The following is a 24,158-nucleotide window of genomic DNA, read 5'->3' as shown; positions in this document are numbered from 1 at the left end:
TTTAAACATGTTCGCATTTTCATGGTTTTTGGCCGTTGAGCTTATTTGCGCTGGTACGTATTAATATTATCTTAATGATTTCTCCCTTTTGTGTTGCTTCCCAAAACAAGTAAATGTCAATGCTACATTTTCGATGGTAATATGAAGGAGTTTGGCATTGTAACTTTTTTTAAAAATCGTGTCTCAGTTCCTTCCGATAACGCGCAGGTAGTCATAGTATTTACTCTTCTACAAATCTTGTCCTAGATGCAGATACAATTTTTATTCCGTTAATTCCAACAAAGGACTTTGTGCTCTGAAGACATTCGTTCGAGTGAGTTTCACAGTACAACCATCGCTCTGTCACCAACTATATGTACATATTTTCCCACGTAATATTTGACAAATATTCTCAAATAATGCTGAATTTACAAAAATGTTGAAAATTGATGTAGCGTTTTAATTATTTCTTGCTGCTCCTACAACGCCAGCTAGGATTATGTTTTTGAATTATTGTAGATGAGAATTAAGCAGAGGTAATCGAAACCGAGCCGAGGTCCTAAATGTTTTAGATAAAGTTCCGAAGTGAAATATATTAGGGATATCTTTTAAGATTGTCTGATAAAAATCCTACTGTCATTTTCGGGCACTTTTCGAAATAAATTAATTGGCACATTGAACATGTTTTGCACATAAAATAAAGAAAAACAATAGACAAAGTAGATGTCTGTGAAGATGCGTTGATGAAGTAATAGAAACTCAATTGAGAAAGGAAGGTATGTAAAAGTGCTTACGCTGGAAGTGAAAAATATGTTTAATACAACAGGAACATTGGTCACCACTAATTATTATTAGCACTATTCTTGTGGCGATTGAAAACTGCGTTATTCGGTTGTTTGGCGACAAGAAGTAAAACCTGCTGTGCACACGTAATGTATATTATCGCTCTGTTATTTAAAAAAAATACCACCTATTGCCAAAAATATCCTTGTTGTCAACAGCATGTTTTTTTTTTGTCACATATACGACTTTTATTTGATTTAATTGCAGAAGCTCAGATTAAGGTATCGCAGTCTCCTAAGCTCAGCAATCGTGTTGTCGGTGAAAGCACAATGTTCTATTGTGGAGTAGGGTACTTGATGGAAAACCCAGACGTTGATGTTTACTGGTGGAAAGTTGGAGAGCAAGGATTACTGCAGTCTGTTAATGACAGTAGAAAACGTTTTTCACCGCTGGAAAAAGGAAAAGCCACCTTTCAACTGCTGAATATCAGCGTCGGTGACAGGGGATTATATTACTGCGGAGTGAAAAAGCAGCTTGAACCAATGTCAAATGGAACTGGAACAAAATTAGTTGTTCATGGTAGGTGTAATTTGAATGCAAATGCATTCTATAAATATTTAAAATATCATTAAACAGTAATAACGCGTTATCTGTAGTAGTCTACATATTTTTTTTATACTTTCATTCGCGCCAGATTCGTACACTGCTTGCCTTCAGGAAATTTAACTATTTTTTCTTCAACGGTAAATACGATCTGAAATAATGTTTCATGAGGTGGTTGCAGTTGTGAACCTTTGTTTCAGGAATTCTGATGTACTACGGAATGCTTTAAAGAGCTTGGGTTGAGTCTTCTAGGGGAAAAGACAATTCTAGATTGGCTGTTATATAATGATCCGGATTCGATTAGAGAGCTTATAGTGGGGGAACGCATACGGGTCAATTATCATAATATGATGAAATTTAACGTACTGTGTGAAAGAGAAGAAGCTAGAATCAGATGTTTCTATACTAGGATTAGGATTAGGCTTAAGTTTAGGGTTAACTCTAGCCCTAATGGGTACAGTAAAGGGAACCACAGAGACATGAGTGAGGAGCGGGGCAAAATTGACTGGAAGTGGACACTAGCATAACAGCAATAGCTGGAGTTTCTGAGAACATTTTGGAAGAAGCTAGAAAGTTTTTCCTAAAGAAGGTGTATTCTAAATGGAGGATGAATCAACCATCTGCGGGGATTTCAAGGACACTAGAAATTCAACAGAGAAGGCTTATCAGTCCTCAAAACATTAGTGGAAATTTGGACGATTGGAAAACAGAAAATCAATAAGGTAGTAAAAGATGAATTGGGAAGGTTAACTAACGAATGATACAAAAAATGATTAAAAAGTTTGTTTCAGCTATATAAACAGTAAAGCAGAGGCGAGAATGGATGGGGGCACGGTAAAATGACTCTGGATAGATAGTTCCGGAGACAAAGAAATGGTGGACAAAATCAATAACTTTTTGTTGTGTCAGTTTTCACAGTGGAAGATACAGCAGTATTGCATAAATGGGAGAGTGTCGGGGCAGAAGTGAGGGTAGTCACTACTACTATGGAGCATATGTTTGGGAAGCTGAAGGATCTGAAGCTAGAAAAATTACCTATAACAATGGACTGCAGCTCAGGATTCTGAAAGAGATTGCTGAAGGAATTTTGAAGGCATCACGAGTGACCATTCAAGATCAGCATATCTCGAATGGTTCTGCAGGACGGGAAAACTGCAAATGTCACTCATTCATTAAGAACAGAATGAGGCGAAACCAAGAAGTTACAGGACAATTAGACTTAAATGGTTGGTAGGGTTTAAGAATTCATTGTTAAGGCTGACGTTACAGGATACGTGCAGAACCATGATAACATAGGCTAAAGTCAGTATGGTTTCTTTAATTTGAAAACTTGCCTGACAACGGTGTTATGTGTCTCTGAGGAAATAATACGAAGGATAGGCAAAGAAGAGTCAATGGATGGTGTTTACCTATATTTACAGATGCCCTTTGGTAAAGTGCCGCACACGTGGTGGCTGAACAAGATAACAACACATGGTATTGCAGGGAATATGCGAGCATAGATAGAAGATTGGCTGATTGGCAGGAAGCAAAGAGTGGGAATAAAAGGGGATTTTTCTGGCTGCCTGCCGGTGGTATTAGTGGTATTCCACGGGGGACGATACAAAGATAGATGAAGAGGCAAGTGTTATTGAGGAGTCTGCAGAAGGTCTTAGATGACCGGAACGGGGAATAAAAAGTTGCAGGTGGAGTACACTATAGAACAGAAAATATATAACTTAGAAATTTACAGCACATTACAGGACCTTCGGCTCACAAGGTTGTGTCGACCATTTACCTATTCTAGAAATACCTGAAATGTTCCTAGAGCATAGCCCTCTATTTTTATTAGCTCCATATACCTATCTAAGTGTCTCTTTTAAAGACACTACTGTATCAACCTCCAGGAACCCACTACCTTCTCTGCTGGAAAAAAAAACATACCCCGTGTACCAGTTTCCAAGCACGTTAAAGCTATGTTCCCCAATGTTAGCCATTCCAGCCCTGGAAAAGAGCCTCTGGCTATCCACACAATCAATGACCCTCAACATCTTATACACCTCTATCAAGTCACCTCTTATCCTCCGTCGATCCAAGGAGAAATGGCCAAATTCACTCAACCTATTCTCATAAGGCACACCCTCCAGTCCAGGCAACATCCTTGTAAATTCCCTGTGCATTATTTTTTTCTATAGATTACATCTGCCAACACACTGATCATCGCAACTCTACAGCTCAACATTTCAGGTTCATGGGCATCTTAATTTCACGAGACTTCCGGTGAGCAGTAAAAAAAAAGGCTCGGCAGAGGATCTATTTCTTGCGGCAATTGATAAAACTCTACCTTCCCCAGAGACCAATCCTACACTGCCATCGCAGAGAATATTCTCGAGTCAGCCATTATTGTCTGGTTTGGTGCAGCGTCCTCTCACAGTAGACGAAAACTGCAGCGAACTGCCAGGTCAGCAGGAAAGGTCAATTACTGCAGTCTCCCATCACCGCAGGGTTTGTATATGTCCAGCGGGGGGGGGGGGGGGGGGGGCGGGGAATCAGAACCAAAACGTCAGGCGTTACTCCAAATGTCAAAGTGTCACTGACAGTTTATAAAGTTGATTGACGCCTTCCAGCTTCTGTACTCAATGTCACGGTCAATCTGGTATTTGGGCTGGGGGGAGCGGTGGTTACAGCACCGGATCAAAAGAGACCACAGAAAGTTGTAGAATTAATCAGCTCCGTCATGGGTACCAGCCTCCGTGGCATCTAAGACATCATCAGTTTGGTTGAATAATTACTTTGGTTCTGTCTTCACTAAGGAAGACATAAATAATCTTCCAGAAATAGTAAGGTACAGAGAGTCCAGTGAGATGGAGGAACTGAGCGAAATACATGTTAGTAGGGAAGTGGTGTTAGGTAAATTGAAGGGATTGAAGGCAGATAAATCCCCAGGGCCAGATGGTCTGCATCCTAGAGTGCTTAAGGAAGTAGCCCAAAAAATAGTGGATGTATTAGTGATAATTTTTCAAAACTCGTTAGATTCTGGACTAGTTCCTGAGGTATGGAGGGTGACTAATGTAACTCCACTTTTTAAAAAAGGAGGGAGAGAGAAACCGGGGAATTATAGGCCGGTTAGCCTAACGTCGGTGGTGGGGAAACTGCTGGAGTCAGTTATCAAGGATGTGATAACAGCACATTTGGAAAGCGGTGAAATAATCGGACAAAGTCAGCATGGATTTGTGAAAGGAAAATCATGTCTGAAGAATCTCATAGAATTTTCTGAGGATGTAACTAGTAGAGTGGATAGGGGAGAACCAGTGGATGTGGTATATTTGGATTTTCAAAAGGCTTTTGACAAGGTCCCACACAGAAGATTAGTGTGCAAACTTAAAGCACACGGTATTGGGGGTAAGGTATTGGTTGGGTGGAGAATTGGTTAGCACACAGGAAGCAAAGAGTGGGAATAAACGGGACCTTTTCAGAATGGCAGGCTGTGACTAGTGGGGTACCGCAAGGCTCAGTGCTGGGACCCCAGTTGTTTACAATATATATTAATGACTTGGATGAGGGAATTAAATGCAGCATCTCCAAGTTTGCGGATGACACGAAGCTGGGTGGCAGTGTTAGCTGTGAGGAGGATGCTAAGAGGATGCAGGGTGACTTGGATAGGTTGGGTGAGTGGGCAAATTCATGGCAGATGCAATTTATTGTGGATAAATGTGAAGTTATCCATTTAGGTGGCAAAAATAGGAAAACAGATTATTATCTGAATGGTGGCCGATTAGGAAAAGGGGAGGTGCAACGAGACCTGGGTGTTATTATACACCAGTCATTGAAAGTGGGCATGCAGGTACAGCACGCGGTGAAAAAAGGCGAATGGTATGCTGGCATTTATAGCGAGAGGATTCGAGTACAGGAGCAGGGAGGTACTACTGCAGTTGTACAAGGCCACGGTGAGACCGCACCTGGAGTATTGTGTGCAGTTTTGGTCCCCTAATCTGAGGAAAGACATCCTTGCCATAGAGGGAGTACAAAGAAGGTTCACCAGATTGATTCCTGGGATGGCAGGACTTTCATATGAATAAAGACTGGATGAACTGGGCTTGTACTCGTTGGAATTTAGAAGATTGAGGGGGGATCTGATTGAAACGTATAAGATCCTAAAGGGATTGGACAGGCTAGATGCGGGAAGATTGTTCCCGATGTTGGGGAGTCCAAAACGAGGGGCCACAGTTTGAGGATAAAGGGAAAGCCTTTTAGGACCGAGATTAGGAAAAACTCTTCACACAGAGAGTGGTGAATCTGTGGAATTCTCTGCCACAGGAAACAGTTGAGGCCAGTTCATAAGCTATATTTAAGAGGGAATTAGATATGGCCCTTGTGGCTACGGGGGTCAGGGGGTATGCAGGGAAGGATGGGGCGGGCTTCTGAGTTGGATGACCAGCCATGATCATAATAAATGGCGGTGCAGGCTCGAAGGGCCGAATGGCCTACTCCTGCACCTATTTTCTTTATGTCTGTGTTTCTATCTTCTCAGATCGGTGCCTCGGGAAGGCGGCGTCAATTTTTAAGGAACTGCCGAAGGGTCTCGGTCAGATTCGTCGACTGTACTTTTTCCCACAGATGCTGCCTGGCCTGCTGAGTTCCTTCAGCGTTTTGTGTGTGTTGCTTGAGTTAATCGATTAGAATGTACATATACAGGGAAATGTATGGTCATGTAGTTTGGTAGAGGAAATAAGGGCATGGAATGTTTTCTAATCAGTGATCAGTTGCAGGAATCGGAGGTGCAAAGAGACTTGGGAGTAGTCGTGCATGATTCCCTCAAGGTTACCTTGCATGCCGAGTCGGTGGGAAGAAAGGCAGAAGAAAAGTTCGCATTTATTTCGAGAGGAATAGAATATAAAAGAAAGATTGTAATTCGCGACTGTAGAAGGCATTGGTAAAATCGGGGTTGCCGCTTTATCTTAGAAAATGTGTTCATATTTGAAAGGGCCTAGAACATGTTCACGAGAATGATCGCGTAGATGAAAGGGTTAACATTTAAGTACGGTTTGATGGCTCTGGGGCTGTATTCACTGGAGTTTTCAAGAACGAAGACAGAAACTTCCCGCCTTGGCCCCCTCAGCTGTCAGGAGAAACAGTTTTGCGGGGGTTAATAGCTAAGCCGCATGTGACTGTCAGAAGCTGAACTTTGTTGTTATAGGCTATTTGAGACCCACACCATTGGAAGCATTTCAGGGGCACTACCCCTCCCTCCGGCTCTGACAACCTTCAGCTTAAAATGTAACCCTTAAATGATTCAATGATGTGAATAACTAATAGCTACGCGCTTGTGATGGAAAATAACTTATATTGTTTTGTTTTATCTCTTAGGAAATGACGGGGGTTTACATTATTGGTGATCTTAATCATTTCGAAACTTGTTTTTTTTCACTTTGTTCCGCAGTCCCGCCAAGCCCATTAAGTATTACATACAATGAAACAGAAAACAATGGTTCAGCGGCTGTCATTTTTGAATGTACAACTGCCGAATTCTACCCAGAGAACATCAACATTTCTTGGTACAAGAATGGTTTAACGGTTGAGACCGGGATACAATCAAAATTGCATTTAAGTGCAAGTGGTCTGTATGTCGTTTCCAGCATTTTGGAGGAGGCATCGCCTGTCAAGAGCGGGGCTACTTACACTTGCCTGGCAAACCATCCTACGGAACAAACGAAAACCGACATCCGGTTCATTCCAGAGAGCGTAACGAGTACAACAAACATTCGAGGTAAGCAAATTAATTCTATTAATCACAAATAGCATCCAGAAATAAATTCCCACAGATTATTTTAGTTACATTCTACAGCACCATGGGTGTGTTAAAAGATAGCTGTGTCCCAGAAAGATGAGGCGGAATGTGCTACAACACTTTAATGTCCGAATTGAACTGGAAACCATGATCTATAGAAGGGCAACGACGTGCAACAAAGAACAACAATCTAAAAGTTATTGGTGCAGATATCGCACAGCTTTGTGTGTGTGTGTGTGTGTGTGTGTGTGTGTGTGTGTGTGTGTGTGCTGTGTGTGTGTGCTGTGTGTGTGTGTGTGTGTGTGTGTGTATGCATGTGTGTGTGTGCGCGTAGAGCCAGGACATTGATACGAGCTCCCACAATACTCAATGTACCTCACAAATCACATTTCTACATGATATTTGGTGTTTCTTTTTTTTTTCCTTCAAGGTTTCAAGAGCAGAAGGTGGAATATAGTCTATGGATTCGCAGGATGTGGATTCTTATTCCTGTCTTTCATCACAATCGCATGTGTAATGAAGTTCAGGAAACTTAGAGGTATGCATTCCTGAATTTACTTCAGCTTCAGAGGTATCTTCGTGATTTAATTGAAGTGAATACGATGGAATAGATTAATATGATAACAGGCTTAGTCACAGCACTCCTACATCGACATCACTAGCAAATGAACAGTGCAATATTTAATGTACGAAGACAACTTGTAAGGGTGCTTTAGGAATCAACTAAACTTGACAATTGTCTCAAGAGCTGCTGGTAACCGGATACAGCAAATATTCTGACAACATTCCGCTTTTACAATGGATTTCTTGCTTCACAGTTAGTCACAATTTCAGTTGTATATACTCCTTATACAATTCAGTTACAAATCACTTGTTCAATGAGCATCATGTCAGTCTTAACTGAATAACTGGAAATTTCGATGGAAAGGTTGTTTGTTACCAATTACTCTCAAATAAGTTTGCAGTGTTTAAACCATGAATCTGGAACATATATATTCATAACACCATAACAAATAAAGCAGAAGCAGGCTATTGGACCTATTCATAAAGCAAGCATTGGTATTTTATTGTCTCTCTCCTTCTCATTCTCCTCCCTTCTCCCGGTAAATCTGGATGCCTGTCATGACTTCGAGTCATCGGTCGAGTACTCTGAAGCTCCAGGTTTTCTACTGCCCACTTCTTTGTGTGCTGTGCTTTTACTTATAATTATCTGTTTTGTTTCTATTCAGGTATTTTATAAGTTATTGTTAGGTCTTCTCTTGTTTATACAGAAACTGCAACTCTCCTTGGATAGTTCCAACTAATTCTTTGAAACTTTGCAGGTATCTAATTAAGTATCCTTGTACTGTTGTCGCTTTTAGAATGGTTACTTGAAAGCTTGTTATGATTCTGGGGTTTTATCAGATGGGCACGGCTTCTTTGGCGCCCTCGAGTGCTAATCCCTCGGTGTCTCAGTTGTTCTGATCCTCTGATATTTTGGCAGTGTGAAAAGGAGCGATTTATGTCCTTGTGAATTCCACTATTTTGAACTGTTTATAGAATTCCTAGCTTTGTTTATCTGTTCGAATTTTTGTGTGATTCTGCTCATTGGTCCGGCGATGTAACGTGACAGAACGTACGGGACCCTTGATCCAGCAGGATTCGACGTTCGGTCTGCTCTGGCACGGCAGCTGGGGCAGTCGGTCGGCACGAATAGATACTGCAACAGCTGGCCTTGTCCTTCAAGCCCTGCTCAGAGGCCCACGGAGCCACGCAGTCAGAAACATCGCCAAATGTGCCAGACGGTGTCGAAAGGTCCGAAACCCGTCCAATCCCGGAACGCTGAGCCTTGTCGTGGGTTCCCAGCGTTGCGCTATCTGGTCTTCCATTCGCTGCCTTTCACGTTTCCCACTGAACGTAGCAACGTGGTATGTATGATCTTCCTACTGTCGGTGAAGGCTCTGGCGTGGTCTACGGCGCCATGACGGACAGATGTTCCCGAATACTCGACCATTCGTTCACGAGAGCCTTAGGCACGGTCTTCAATCACCCTTTCGTGCAAGGGGGTGGGGTGGAGAAGGTGGGTTAGCAGACTTCTCGGAGCGACGAGCGTTACAGATCGTGACCGAGTACTCGAATATTGTGAGTCAGACACTGGCACTTGAGAGGGGGGTGGAAATCTTTGTCATGTTCTGCAGAGGTCTAAGTGCAAAGCTGAAGGGCGAACTGGAGAGGCGTAAACTGGATCAAGACCTTAATGGACTGATTAACTTCACTCCCCGACTCGATATTCGAACATCCAAGGGCCAGCTGGGGCGTCATGGCGAGTTCACCAGATATGATTCCCATTTTCCCTGTTCTTCAACCACAATTTCTACTCTCCAAGTTCCTCACTGCGAGCTTCCCCATCCGCAACCGAACAGACCACGCAATTCGGCAGGACCCGTCTCACCCCTTGTGCGCGGGACAGGAGGGTGAGAGACAGACAGTTTTTTTATTGCGAAAAAACCGAGCACTTGCGCCCAGCTTGTCTTGAGAGATCGGGTAGCTCGAAGGGCCGTTCAGTAGAGGGATGTCTGTAATGATCCCAAATACATCCCTAATCCTACGACCTCTGGGATAAATGTGTCCTGTATATTACCTGGGCTACAAGTGACTGGCCATTTGGAAACTTTATAGACTCCTGCTCGCAGGTTTTTTTTTTAATCTGGGGGTTTCCCGACTGTTGGCAGTCCCAATTTCTGGACAGTCACCGTCCTTGATTGTAGACCACTTGAGCCAGAAAAGGTTATGTCATTGTTCAGTGACACACCCGCTTTCGGATACGGGGCCATTCTGGTATTCAGTTCTTAGATTTCACATTAACTGTTCCCCTGAGATCTCTCTCACGTTAGGGTATCGGTGGGTGCCGCAGCAGAGCCCCGTTATCGTCTGGTCTGCTGGCAATATCCTGGACGGGGTTTCCAGCTTCCTTCCGGAAGCTTCCCCCGTTCTCAAGTCTGTCACCCGTGTTTCCAAGTCTGCCTTTAACATTCACAAGCTTGCGACCCTGGATGATCTCAAAAAGTATTCCGACTCTCTTGAGGGTATTAATGAACAGATGGTAACTATACTATCTCCCGATCGGCGTGTATGATTGTGCCATAGTGTGATTATCAGGAAGCCGTCGACCACCACGATGATTTTTTTTTCTCCTATGAGGACCTGTAAATCTGGCCTTGGACAAGTATATTCATGAGGCACTCGACCCAGGGTTACTGAGACCCTGCACGGTGCTCCTTTTTGTAACTGGAACAGATGGGAGTTGAGGCCTTGCATAGATTATAGGGGGTTTAATAAAATAACCGTTAAACATCCCTATCCTTGCCACTAAAATACACAGAGTTTGAATTTTTGTACTATTTTCACAAAACTGGACCCGATAAACGCTTATAATTTATTTCCTATTCGGGACGAGAAAAGAAATAATACCCGGTAAGCCGGCTGATTGTTGTTTTTAATCGTTTTAATTTTATTATAATATATCGTACTGCGTATAAAAATGAGAAGACTGGTGGATTATAGAGACAATTCGAGCCCAAGGTATGGTGGACACGTTGGAACCCGTTGAAGGTTTAATTAGAGAAATGGACATGGCCCTCATTTTCCGGAATGTTGATTCCCAAGTTAGACAAAACTTTGAAGAAATAACCAGGTTCCAGAAGGTGGTGCCTCTAGTCGATTACTTCTCCTTTCACAAACAAGAGAAAATCTGCAGATGCTGAAAATCGACGCAACACATAAAACGCTGGAGGAGCTCAGCAGGCCAGGCAGCATCTACAAAAAGAGAACTGACGATGTTTTGTGCAGAGACCCTTCAGCAGGATTAGTGAATTATTTGTCTTGTCTAATGGGGACACAATTCCAAGATAACAAGTCACCTGGGTATCACGTGGACACTTAAGTTAATTAAAAGAAGATCCTGGGTGCCCGGTATATACACGGATGTTTCGTGCAGGCTTCGGACATACGTACTCGTTAAGATCCTATTTCTTCTCCTGAAGGCTTTCTTCAACCTTTATCCATTCCTTCAGGTCCTTTGTCTCAGCTTTCTCTACATTTATATAACTGTCTGCCCCATTACATCCCTTTTCCAATATTTTAGTTGTGGTCGATAGGTTTTTCGAAGATTGCCGATTCATCCCTCGAACCAACCTACCATCATCGCGAGAAACCGCTGAAGTTTTCATACAGCAGGATTTGTGTACACGTTTTCCTCACTGATATTTTTTCTGACACATGTCCTTAATTTACATCCAAATTCTGAAAAGCATTTTGTAAGTCATCCCTGATGGTCCCATTGTCAGAGTAATAGACAGACTAAGAGGATGAACCATGACCTGGAGCGAAAACGTCACTGCCTAGTATCCGTTCATCTATCATGTTGGATGACCATTTAATCTGCGGGAGTTCGCCCATCAATACATCTCAAAATTCATCATTGCGTATGACACCTTTCGAATGTCAAATTGGGTTTCAGCCTCTTCCGTTCCTTGATCCGGAGGCCAAGTTTGGTATCCCCTCAGCCTAACAATTTGTTCAGAGCTGAAAAGAAAGGTGGCTGAAAGCCAGAAAGACCCTGGACGCGAGTTTATCCCGGCAACCGGCCAAGGTGAACAGAAAGAGACAGCCGCTCCGCTCTTTCTATATTGGTCAGCGGCGTTGGCTTTCAGCTAAATATCACCTGAATATGTTGGGCCCGCGGCCAAGTAGTTAAGGCGTTCGTGTTTGGGTCCTTGTGCTAGGCACTTAATCACACATTGCTCTAGTGTCCGTGCAAGGACAGGCGCCCCACACAGACTTCCAATCTTCTGGTCTGAGTCAACTTTCCCCCTAAATATCGTCCTCTTAAACTCGAATCTCGCAAAATTGCCCCTCGTTTAATCAGCCCCTTTCAAGAAAAAGAAGTTAACCCGGTGACATACAAGCTACAACTATCTTGCTGTCTGAAAATACATTCCACCATTCATGTATCCACGTTTGAAACGTTTACTTTGTAGCCCATTGGCCCCGATTCCTAAGCCATCTCCTCACACCAAGGATCGCAGGCAGTGTAATTGTCTACACAGTCCACAGACTGCTTCATTCACGAATATTACGGGAAGAACTACAGTTCTTGGTAGACTGGGAGGGATATGATTCGGAGGGACGGTGTTGCGTTCCTTCCATGAATATTTGCATCCTGGCATTATTTCATAAATCTATCGGTTGCATCCAGATAATCGTTGGCTGTCCGGTGCCGGGCATAGTGAGACGGGATCTGTTACGACCTCGGGTCGTCAGTAGAGTATTCCGAAGTCTCTGAGTATTTTTCTGTTGCTTTTGTTGTGTATGCTCTTTTTTTATGCCTTAGAGTTATCTGTATTGTTGCGCTTTGAGTGTTTTACGTGTTATTGTTCGGTCTCTGCAAGTTTACATTTAAGAATCTGTTGTTCTAGGGTGTCTGCGATTAATTTTCCAAGACTTTGCATCTGTCCAGTTACTTATCCCTGAACACTTGACTCTTATTGGAATGTTCACTTGCAGGCATTTTGGGTCTCTGTGTGATCCTGTGCTTGGGTCCAACGATATAGCGTGACGGATGTCGTTGCTAATCAAGTATCATTTGCCTCAAAAAATTCCTTCTCATCTCTGTGCTGAAGTGACGACCTTCTACTGTGAGTGTGCATCCTCATGTCCGCAAGTGTCCCACTGCTGGAAACATCATCTGCACGTTCCCTTTATCAAGGTCTTTCAATATTCCATAACTTTCAATGAGATGGCCGCCCCACGTCCATTCTCATTCTTATAAACGTCAGCTGGTACAGGCCCAGAGCAATCAAGCGCTCTTCATACGTTAAACATTTCATTCCCAGGATAATTTCGTGAACATTATCTGTACCCTCTTCAATGGCAGCACATCCTTTCTTAGATATGGTGCACAAAACTGTTCATAACACTCCACGTGCGGTATGAATAATGCTTTATAAAGCTTTGGTATTATATATTTTCTTTTGTATTCTAGTCCTCTCGAAGTAAATGGTAACAGTGCCTTTGCCTTCCTGACCACCAACTCAACTCACAATTTAAGCTTAGCGAAATTATTCACGAGGAGCTGCAATGTCCTATTGCACTTCTGACATATGAACATTCCTTACCGTTTAGAAAATAGTATTCACCTTTATTCCTTCTATAAAAGTGTATGACCATACACTTTCCTGCTCTTTATTTCATTTGCCATTTCTTTGCTCATCCCCCCAAGCTTTCTAAGTTCTACTGCCGACTCCGTCCATCCTCAACACTATCTGCCCCTGCACCCACCTACGTATCGTTCACAACGTTGACAAAATCGATGTTCCATCATTGACATATAATGTGCAAACAGGCAGTCCCAGCATCGATACTTGTGCAACACTAATATTCACAAGCCCCTTTTATTCTGACTGTTCATCTCATTCCTCTTAACCAAACTACCCATGATAGCATCCTTTCTGTGATCTGCAGCCTCGTTTCGGGCCTTGCAAATATGCCATCTGAAAATCCAAGAAAATAACATCCGATGCTCTCCGTTTTCTGTTGTGCCCATCAAAGAATTCCAACAGATATGGCAGGCAAGATTTCCTTTAAGGAAACAATGTTCTCTTTAGTCTATGGAATGTGCCTACCCGAAACATCACCGGCATATTGATAGTCATAACGTCGAAATTTGGAGTTCAATTCCGACGTCAGCTGCCCGTTTCTCCACGTAGAATGTATCCAAAAACGTGCCGGATAGTAAATTCATTGTTGGTCGTGCATTACCCTTGACCGGGCTCGAGTAAATCGGAGTTTGCAGGGTGGCACAGCTCGAAGGGCCAGAATATCATGGTCCGGTCCGTGAAGTCCGTATTCCGGTACCCGGTCCGGTCTATCGACCCTTGCTCCAGGTTTTCCTGTCTATCCCTTCTCTGTTCTTGCTGAGCTCTAATTGAGGCAGCTGATGCTCTTTGGGGCTGGTTGAACATATACCTTCAGAGACCAGGGCGTGGCTGCTAGATTGTTCTTGTCCTTACTCATTGTATCCCTTCCTCTGCCTTCTGTTTCCTCGCCTGAAACCTTGCCTTGTCTTGCTGGTAACTGTCGCCTTGCCTGAATTTCTCGTTTCACCTTGCATTGCCTGAAGCCTTGCCTGGTCTTGCTGCTAATTCTCGCCTCGTCTCGCCTTCCGTCTTGTCCTGCAGCCACCCCGTACTTAGCTCCATTCCTGTCCCTTACCTCCGCCGGTAAGTCAGGCTGTCTTGCCATTAGCCTGCAGCTGGTTCTGTCCCTTCCTGTCCTTTGCCTCCGTGGGGTAAGCCAGGCCGTGTTGCCGTTACCTACGGTTGGTTCTGTCCCTTCCTAACCTCTGCCTCTGTCTGGTAGGCGAGGCCGCATTGCCATTACCTACGGTTGTTTTTTTTTCCCTTCCTGTCCCCTGCCTCTGTCGGGTGGTGATCCGCGACCTGTCCAGGAGTACTGCTCTCTGCGCAGGAGTACCGTGCCCTGCCCAGGAGGCGCCTCTATTCTCTAGCCTCTAGCCTCAAGCGTGAAGACTCAGCCTTCTGCCTCCTGCCAAGCCTCGCCTCTAGTCTCTAGCCTCTAGCCTCAAGCCTGAAGACTCCAACCTCCTGCCAAGCCTCGACTCAAGTCTCTAGCGTCAAGCCTTAAATCTCCAGCCTCTAGCCTCCTGCCAACCCTCGCTTCAAATCTCTAGACTCTAGCCTCAAGCCTGAAGACTCCACCCTCCTGCTTCATGCCAAGCCTTGCCTAAAGTCTCTGGCCTCTAGCCTCAAGCATGAAGACTCCAGCCTCCTGCCTCCTGCCAAGCCTCGCCTAAAGTATCTGGCCTCTAGCCTCAAGCCTGAAGACTCTGCCAAGCCTCGACTCAAGCCTCTAGCCTCTAGCCTTAAGCCTGAAGTCTCCAGCGTCTAGCCTCTTGTCAAGCGTCGCCTCAAGTCTTTAACCACTCGCCTCAAGCCTGAAGACTCCAGCCTCCTGCCTCCTGCCATCCCTCGCATCCAGTCTCTAGCCTCAAGCCTGAAGACTCCAGCATCCCGCATCCTGCCAAGCCTCGCCTCAAGTCTTTAACCTCTCGCCTCAAGCCTGAAGACTCCAGCCACCTGCCAAACCTCGCCTCAAGTTTTTCGCCTCAAACCTGAAGACTCCAGCCTCCTGCCTCTTGCCAAGCCTTGCCTCAAGTCTCTAGCCTCAAGCCTGAAGACTCCAGCCTCGTTCTGCGTGCCAGCAAAGCCTCGTCATTGCCTAGTTCTGGGGTTCGAGCCAGAGGCAAGACCCAGTCTGTGTCCTTGTGCAGTCTCTGGCTCGGAGTCCAAACAAGGGCTCCTAGCTCTCTTGTCCAGTCCTGCTCCTGGTTCCCGGTTTTCCTGTCCAACTCCTTGCCCTCGCTCTGTATACTAGTCCTGTCCCTAGTACTTCAGTGTCCGTGGGTCCAATTGCTCTTGGGTCCGTTCCTAGCCACCTCCTTATGACACAGAAGGCCTCGTCCACACGGCATCTCAGTAAACAGATACATAAATAGACAGTTAATCAGATAGATAGATAGATAAACAAACAAACAAACAAACAAACAAAGTAAACAAACAAATAAATAAATCGATAGATAAATAGGTAAACGGTTCCTACATCCTACCAACTAATGAACTCATATAATGCTCTGGAAGCATTCCAGGATCTAGTGATTCTTTAAAGATCATTACTAATATATCCCGCATTTCTTCAGCAACCTCTTTCAGGACAAAGACATGTAGTCCACCTCGTCCAGCTGTTATCTACCATTATCGGTTCTCATTTACTCTTTACATATCCGAAACATTGCCGGTATCCTCTTTTACTACCATTGGTCAGTTTTCCTTCATGTTCGTTCTTTTCTCTTCTTTCCTGTTTTTTTTTCTTATCTTCTATTGGTTTATAAAAACTTCCAAATCCTCTAGCTTCGCACTTTTCTTGCTATATTAAACGCATTCTCTTTTAATTTCATTTGTATTGCAAATGCCTTGCCAGCTAAGGTCACTTTAGTATGTTCTTTGGAATGTATACATATTTCACCATCTGAATTGCTCCAAGCAACACCAATTGGTGCCGATATGGTGTCATATGTGCTAGTACCCCCTCTTATCCGATGCTACTGTAAATCCCTTAATTCTACTGTAATACTGATACATCTGATTTTAGCTTTTTCCTCTCAAATTATCATACTATACTTGCTGCCTCCCCGGGTTTCCTTTACAATTCGGCCATTAATTGAATCTGCTTCAATTCAATGCACCCGATGCTGAATTGTCTTTTCCTAAAGCTTGTTCTAAAAAGCTGTCTTATATGCATTCTAAAAATTCCTTTTCTTGGGATCCAGCACCAACCTGATTTTCTCAGCCTGTATATTAAAATCTCAGATGAGTATCTTCACCTTCTTTTAAACATGCCTTTTCTCTCTCCTGTTATGACTTGCAACCCACATCCTTTGAACCGCTCAGATACCTAGATATCACTCACACATCATGCTTTCTAGCCTTGCCCTTACTTAACTTTACCCACAAGGATTCTACATCTTCTGAAGTTCTGGGCTTTTTAAATGGAAATTATTGCCGTTTGTTATCAAGATAGCTACCCAGCCCTTCTATCCACTTTCCTTTCCTTGCAATACAATATCGATCATTGATTGTTAAGCTTCCAACAATGATTTTTCAGCCATGGCACATTGATGCCCATAACGCCATACCTGCCGATATCTAACTACACAACAAAATCATGTACAGTATTCCAGATACTACGTGGATTCAAATATAAGACCTTCAGTCTTGTATTGATCACCCTTATTAAATTTTGCCTGCTAGTTATCAGAAATTAAATGTATAAGTATTACATTTTTTTTGCCTTTTGTTTATTCTGGAGACTAGTAATCTCTCATGCACTCTCCATCTCTTTTGAATTATCTTCGTTTTTCCAAGCTGTTGAACCAACACTCAACCCATCACACTGTCATCAATAACTTTCGATTCAGTGAAATCATAAATGGAAGAGCTGTAAGCAACGGCGAGTAAGGAGTATTTGCCATTGGTAATGATGCACCGTTTGATTGAATAACAAGACATTTTCGTCATATAAGTGAGAAAATGCTTTAAGGAATGCCAAAACGGGAATATTTAATAGCATCCTTAGGACATTGCGGTAGCCTTCCGATCTGTGTTTTATCAGCCATCATTTTTATAAGGAAGTAAGTTTGAAAAGAGATTGAAAGATACAGCACCGTAGATCTAACCTCAAAATAGAAACATAAGCAATATTTAGTATGTCGTCAGGATTCTGCAGAAAGAAAATTTTGTTTGACAATTCAAGTTAAATGATCATTCCATCGATAAGACAGATAGACAGACAGACTGACAGATAAACAGAAAGACAAATCGATAGATAGATAGATTAGATCGATTTATATGTTTACATTCATGCATACATATATAAATGCATACATACTTTACATAGATATATAGACAGAAAGGCTGACAGACGGAGATACGAGGATTATTGGAAAGGGAAACGAAATGCATTCAAAGCTGTTGCTAAATCATAAAATCCAAAATATATTTGAAATACCCAACAGACAAGTCTATGGTTCTTTACTGTAAACAAACACATACAAAATTCCGATATCACAGATCAGAAACTTTGCAGTAATTCCCACTTAAAGATAACATATTAAAAAAAAGCATATATCAATTACAGCAAGGAAACAGGCCATCTCGGCCCTTCTGGTCCATGCCAAACGCTAACTGTCACCTAGTCCCACCGACCGCCTCTAGTGCCTAATGACAAAACGAAATTAAAATTATTCAAAATATCGGAATTTGATATTGAACCCTGAAAGTTGCTAAGTTCCCAGTGGAATGCGCATAAATTACTAATTACCAAGTATGCATTTGGATTCTTTGTAACAGCGCAGGAAGCCACAGATAGAGAATGGAAAATTGTATGATGGAAATTTTAATCAGAGGGAAGCAGTATTTTAGGTCCCATGTTATGGAACAGAGTAGTTCTGCACATCAACAATCCAAAAAAACTCCGAAATATATTGATGTACATTTGATTCTACGGTGGCGAAGGGACACCATCACAGGTCATGAGTACACGAATAGGCACAATAATTATTTTTTTACTTGACTTCACCTGGTTGAAGACAAAGAAAAAGCCACTCTTTTTCTCCTTTTGCAGAATGTGATGTCCGATTAAGAACGAAATAAATGCTCAACATTTTCGAAACAGCATGTTTTGAATTAAGTAGCAAAAGCATCATAAATTTCTAGACTAGACTAATAAATGTCATATTATGTTGAGCCTAGTAATCTGTCAGCACGAGTCAGCTCCACCACGGGAATCTCCTTCGATGGCATTTCCAGCTGAGTTAATCACTGACAAATTTGCGTGAATGGGGGTATACCAGTATTCACAGTTGATTGAAACTTTAGAGTATTTATATCAAATTGAGATCTTATCAACGATCTTAGTTTCCTTAATGTGAATAAATTAAGTGTTGTATCGAAACTTTACAGCGCCAAAAGACGTATCAACAGATTTGCAAAACATCGTAGTATCGGCTATACTTCTTGATTGTGGAAGGTAATACAGGAATGCGACTGGGCTGTTCCTCAAAAAAGAAGTCGCATTGGTACTCTCTTGATCCCTTGCTTTTAGCAATAAAGTCAAAATGCCATTTCACTTTTGTGCGTGATTGAGAGAAAGAACTTTTCCTCCCACTCATTTCACATGGTGTATATTTGCTTAATCTTGTGTGGAATTATGAGAACGAAGAGATCTTCTAAGGCGAATCCTACTTTTATTAGTTCTAAAGATATAGCCATTATGAATAAAGACGAATATACTTCTTGATTAAAGATTTTACCAAGCTGAACTCACCGAGCACCGTACAGGGAGTATGCTGTAATTAAATAAAAAGTGAAAAAAAATGATATGAGACAAAGCTTTCCATTTAGTAAACTAACCATTGTGTTCTGCATCATCGTTGAATTGAATGTGATTCATATCAGTTAAATTTTGAACAAAAAGATCAACAGTTCATTGTGAAGTTTTCAATTATTTCTTTAGCAGGAACGGGGGAAGCAACGGAACAAACGCCACCTGTTGAAAGACAGGTAGGTTTTCGTCATTCCTTCTATCATGTTTCGCCTGTATAAATGTACGACTGTGAAGCCAAAGATGAAATAGCTCTTTTCCCGAGATTCAGGCACATTGTTTTATTTAAGTAAAAGGAAAATAAATAACCACGCTACAGTAAACGTTTCTTTTCATATCTGGGAGTGGGAAATACATACTAAATATTCGCAGGACGTCGCGTTTTACATTTCATTTGAAAATGTTTTGTGGTATTTTCTGTTGTCCATCCCATCAAACTATTCCGCCACTACACTTCCAACACACTAAATAGCATCTTCGATATAGACAAATGAATAATACAGCTGATGTCATTCTAGTATATTCCATGTTCAGTGTTTTAACTATTACAGTGCTTGTTTGATGTTTTATGTATGCGCAAGAATTTTGCTAAATTTATTATGCAGTAAAGTACATATAGCATACCATTTTCCTGTTTTTTTTTCTAGGTTCCACTAAACGATATGGTGCAATACAGTGCAATAAATTGGTCCAAGTCAACGAAACGAAAAGAGGCCCACTTTCAAGATGATTCAGTATTGTACATCCAGGTAGGATGAGCATAAAACAAGTTCAATGTTGATGTCAAGGTGAATATATGACATCGACAAAAGTTTAACAAACCAATACACCACGTGTTCATGCCTCTTACGAATGCATATGCCGACGATTAAATTTACATTTGCTATGTAGTAATTATTATTTTATTCAATACTTACAGACAAGGACATTGAGAGCCAATAATAATCCAACATATGCCGTTTTGGAATTGGCGGATTCACAGAAGCCAAGAAAGTTTGAACGCAATGACGAACGTTCAGAATATGCTAAGTTGCAAACCAGTCAATAACAACAAGTGAACAAGGAATGAATGCGTTACTATGTGCAAAGATGGAAGAAATTTTGCAGTGCTTTCGCTTTAGCCTGTGAACTTCGACTTTCCTGCACCTTATCGTAATCGTTCTGTCATTATTTTTAACATCTCGACAGAATATCATCAGCTAGAACGGGCTTTGTGCATTACGAAGTAATCTATTCCACGAGAATTTGTAATCAGATGCTCAAAGGCTTTTGAGCTTCGAATATTATCAGATTAAAATTCGCTTTTACACATTCTTACACATCAGACATACAGTGTTGGCCTTCTATGGAATTTTAGTAATGTATATCACAGCGATATATGCTTACTGACCAGGTTCGCAAGGTGAATTCCAGGCATGGCGGGACTGTCATATGTCGAAAGATTGGAGCGACTGGGCTTGTATACTCTGGAATTTAGAAGGCTGTGAGGGGGTCTTACTGAAACATATAAGATTATTAAGGGATTGGACACGCAGGAGGCGGGAAGCATGTTCCCGCTGATGGGTGAGTCCAGAACCAGAGGCCACAGTTTAAGAATTAGGGGTAGGCCATTTAGAATGGAGTTGAGGATAAACCTTTTCACCCAGAGAGTGGTGGATATGTGGAATGTTCTGCCCCAGAAGGCAGTGGAGGCCAAGTCTCTGGATGCTTTCAAAAAAAGAGATAGATAGAGCTCTTCAAGATAGCGGAATCAAAGGTTATGGGGATAAGGCAGGAACTGGATACTGATTGTGGATGATCAGCCATGATCACAGTGAATGGCAGTGCTGGCTCGAAGGACCGAATGGCCTACTGCGGCACCTATTGTCTATTGTCTATTCACTATTGCTCTACGTGTAGATCGTAATGTCTACCTATCTTAATATAATTTGTCCACATTGTACTACTTTGACAACAAATTCCTATACCTGGCTGCCCCATTTTACTGCAATCATTCACTCTGTATCCTGCATGAACCGCTATTGTCATCATACCGGTCAGTCTGAAATCAGAATATATCAACTATAAACGTACTCAACTTTAAGATTCCTTTCCACATCTGAGCGTCAGCAGTTCTCGCTCTACAGAGTAGAGGCTTACATCCGCAAATTCTTAATTCCCCCAGTTTCTACCCCAACTCTGAGAACAACGCTGTCATTTTCTTGTCCACCTTGAACCTTAGCAAACTCTGGAGACAGTTTCCTAAGGATTTTTCCACAGTCCATTCAATGATGGGCTATCTGCATCCTCACATTTGAAGACGAGTAATGCCACTTCCTCAAAAAGCTCCTACCACCTGATTGAAAATACATTTTTGATACAGTTTAGAATTTCCCTTGCATTAACTCGCACTCAACATTGGACAAAAAAAAAACATCTAATCTACTACTACAACCCAATGAATTAGCAGCCTTCCACAATCTGCCTGCAGCTCTGTTCTACTGAATTCTGTTAACGGAACAGTGAAGATTGTGCACCTGTGCAAACATGGAGTAATACATCTCCATCTGTACCTGTCAGTTCTTTCGGATATAGGCTTTTACATGCTGACCTTTACTTGTCTGACAATTTCTCATTGTGCATATTAAAAGATTGCACAACAGGTATATGTTTTTTACGACGAATTTTAGTGCCATCTTACATCATAGGATAACATATACGGGCAAATAATATGCACTATATCAAGGCTAATGCATTAATTTATGCAATCAAGGAGCAAAGAATATTGTGATAAACATAATCTAAATTCTACAATATGAAACCCGCCTTGCTCCCCTGACTGGCTGCAGTTTGTGTGGATGCTGTGTAATTTGCAACCCTTTTACAACTCGATGCCATGAAATAACAAACAGATCACTACATGCGATAAAATTAATTATATTTATGAATCTTAACTTAACTAAAGTGTTAGTAAAATAAATTTACAAAGAAAACCCAAAGGGCCCATTGTAATTAACAGTCAAATGTGCACAAGTTGGATCTCAACTCCTCCCAAAATTCATATTCACCGATCTTCAGTTGATCTCCGCCCTTGGTTCAATCGAATAATGGTCTTCCACAGGGTTGAATCCTACGACCAGTTCTCCTTATCTCCAGCGTCTTCTCTCTTCGTATCCCACCGAACGAAGGACCCAGCTCACATTCCAAAGCACCCGCTATTTCTCATCCTAACACAAACTCTGTATCCCCAGAAAGACTATTATATTAGCAGTGAAACCTTTTGCGGCGTGTTACATGTATAATATAATCTTATGACTTGTTTACAGGATAGTGGATAATGTTTTTAAAAGAGGAGGTTTACAAATTTATAGTTTTTTTTTACCATTTTTATTGAGTTTTCAAACTTATTTACATGAAATAACTAACCTCCCCCCTCCCCTTAACCCTTCCCCCCGATACATACCCCTACCTAAAAGACAAGAATGAAAAAGAAAAACAAGGAAAGAAGGAAGGTCTCCACATGCTCCATGGGATTCGAAAAGAAAAACAAATAATATATTTATTTGTTTCTTTCCCCAAAGGACCAACATCTTCATTATCAGAGCACCTATAAATACCAACCTATCTTTTGTAAATAAGGGCGCCAAATATTCAAAAATGTATCATATTTATCTCTTAAATCATAAGTACATTTTTCAAGTGGAATACAGCTAAAACTTTCATTTATCCAACGATCCATACTTAAATACGAATCCGATTTCCAAGGAACTGCAAGAGCGTTCTTGGCCACTGTCAATGCGATTTTTATAACATCTTTCTGGTATTTATTCAATTGAAGTTTCGGTTTTATCCCTTCAATGTCACCTAATAAAAATAATACAGGGTTATGTGGAAGTTGAGTTCCAGTAATTTGTTCCAATAAATCTCTTAAATTTATCCCAAAAAAGGTTGAATTTGGGAACAGGACGAAGTAGAATGTTAAAAAGTACTAATTTCTACTACTAGCGTTTATCAGATAAGTTTGAATTTAATCTTTTTTTTTGCGGTGTAACATATAATTGGTGCAAAATTTATATTGTACTAATCTGAGTCGAACATTTATTGCATGTGTCATACTGTCAAGAAATAGTCTTGACCAATTTGTTTCATCAATATTAATACTCAAATAAGTTTCCCATATTTGTCGTGACTTAAGGATTCCTAGTTTAAGTGTCTGGTTTTGAATCAGATTATACATAAATTCCTTTTTGAATTAAAGTTCCAATTTCATTAGGTTTCGGCAAAAACATTGTTTGACCCAGTTTGTCTCTTAAATAAGCCCTTAATTGAAGGTAACCAAAGAAAGTGTTATTGGATATTTTATATTTATTCTTTAATTGTTCAAAGGACATCAATATACCTTCTTCATAACAGTCTCCTATACATCTAATCCCTTTTCGGTACCAATGATATAAAAGTTGATTATCATTGTAAAAGGAATAAGTCTGTTTTGGAACAAAGGTGTAATAACGATTGCTTCATTTCATCATCAACGTTTGTCTTATTCCATAGATCAATCTAATGTTTTAATATAGGAGATTCTTGCTTTTTCCGTAGCCATTTACATTCCCATTTATATGTAAAACCTACGGGTGTTATTTCTTCTATCTTATCTAATTCTATTGTAATCCACGCGTGTTTTATTTCGTCAATAAATCTAAGTTGATTTGCTTTATAATAATTCTTAAAATTTGGAAGTTGTAACCCTCCTAACTCAAATTTCCATGTCAATTTTTCCAGCGATATTCTGGACATCTTACCTTTTCAAAGAAATTTCCTCACACAGTTATTTAACTGTGGCGGGGTGGGGGGGGGGGCGGCGGTTTGTGGCACTTGTATTGCTAATGTTTGAAATAAATACTGTAATCTAGGAAATATATTCATTTTTACAGCATTGACTCTACTCACTAATGCTATTGGTAATATTATCCAGTTGTCAAGATCTTCCTGATTTTTTTTTTAATAGTGGTAATAATTAAATATATATACATTCTTTATGTCATTATCACGT

General features: G+C 41.4%; 1 protein-coding gene across 2 annotated transcripts; it reads left to right on the top strand.

The window, feature by feature from the left end:
• Positions 1–6: 6 nt before the first annotated feature.
• Positions 7–23,911, top strand: LOC134356416 (tyrosine-protein phosphatase non-receptor type substrate 1-like). 2 transcript variants are annotated; one of them, XM_063067356.1, is made up of 7 exons: positions 7–53; positions 1,030–1,341; positions 6,785–7,111; positions 7,563–7,670; positions 19,265–19,308; positions 19,777–19,878; positions 20,049–23,911. In XM_063067356.1, exons 1-7 carry the CDS (start codon positions 8–10, stop codon positions 20,175–20,177), a joined length of 1,068 nt encoding a protein of 355 aa, XP_062923426.1. In that variant the 5' UTR covers position 7; the 3' UTR covers positions 20,178–23,911. The 2 variants fall into 2 exon arrangements, with proteins under 2 accessions (XP_062923426.1, XP_062923425.1); XM_063067355.1 differs by having other exon boundaries at positions 19,262–19,308.
• Positions 23,912–24,158: the final 247 nt, after the last annotated feature.

Source organism: Mobula hypostoma, chromosome 14 (assembly GCF_963921235.1).
Source record: "Mobula hypostoma chromosome 14, sMobHyp1.1, whole genome shotgun sequence".
Lineage (NCBI taxonomy): Eukaryota > Metazoa > Chordata > Chondrichthyes > Myliobatiformes > Myliobatidae > Mobula > Mobula hypostoma.
Note: the sequence above shows the minus strand (reverse complement) of the source record. Positions and strands in the feature narration are given on the sequence as shown.

What these genes read in the sequence shown, in the direction of transcription:
- LOC134356416 (XM_063067355.1), top strand. Translation starts at nt 8, where the DNA reads ATGTTCGCATTTTCATGGTTTTTGGCCGTTGAGCTTATTTGCGCTG. An exon ending in AACAAAATTAGTTGTTCATG is followed by an intron (nt 1,342 to 6,784) that starts GTAGGTGTAATT and finishes TTTGTTCCGCAG; the next exon opens with TCCCGCCAAGCCCATTAAGT. An exon ending in ATTCAGTATTGTACATCCAG is followed by an intron (nt 19,879 to 20,048) that starts GTAGGATGAGCA and finishes CAATACTTACAG; the next exon opens with ACAAGGACATTGAGAGCCAA.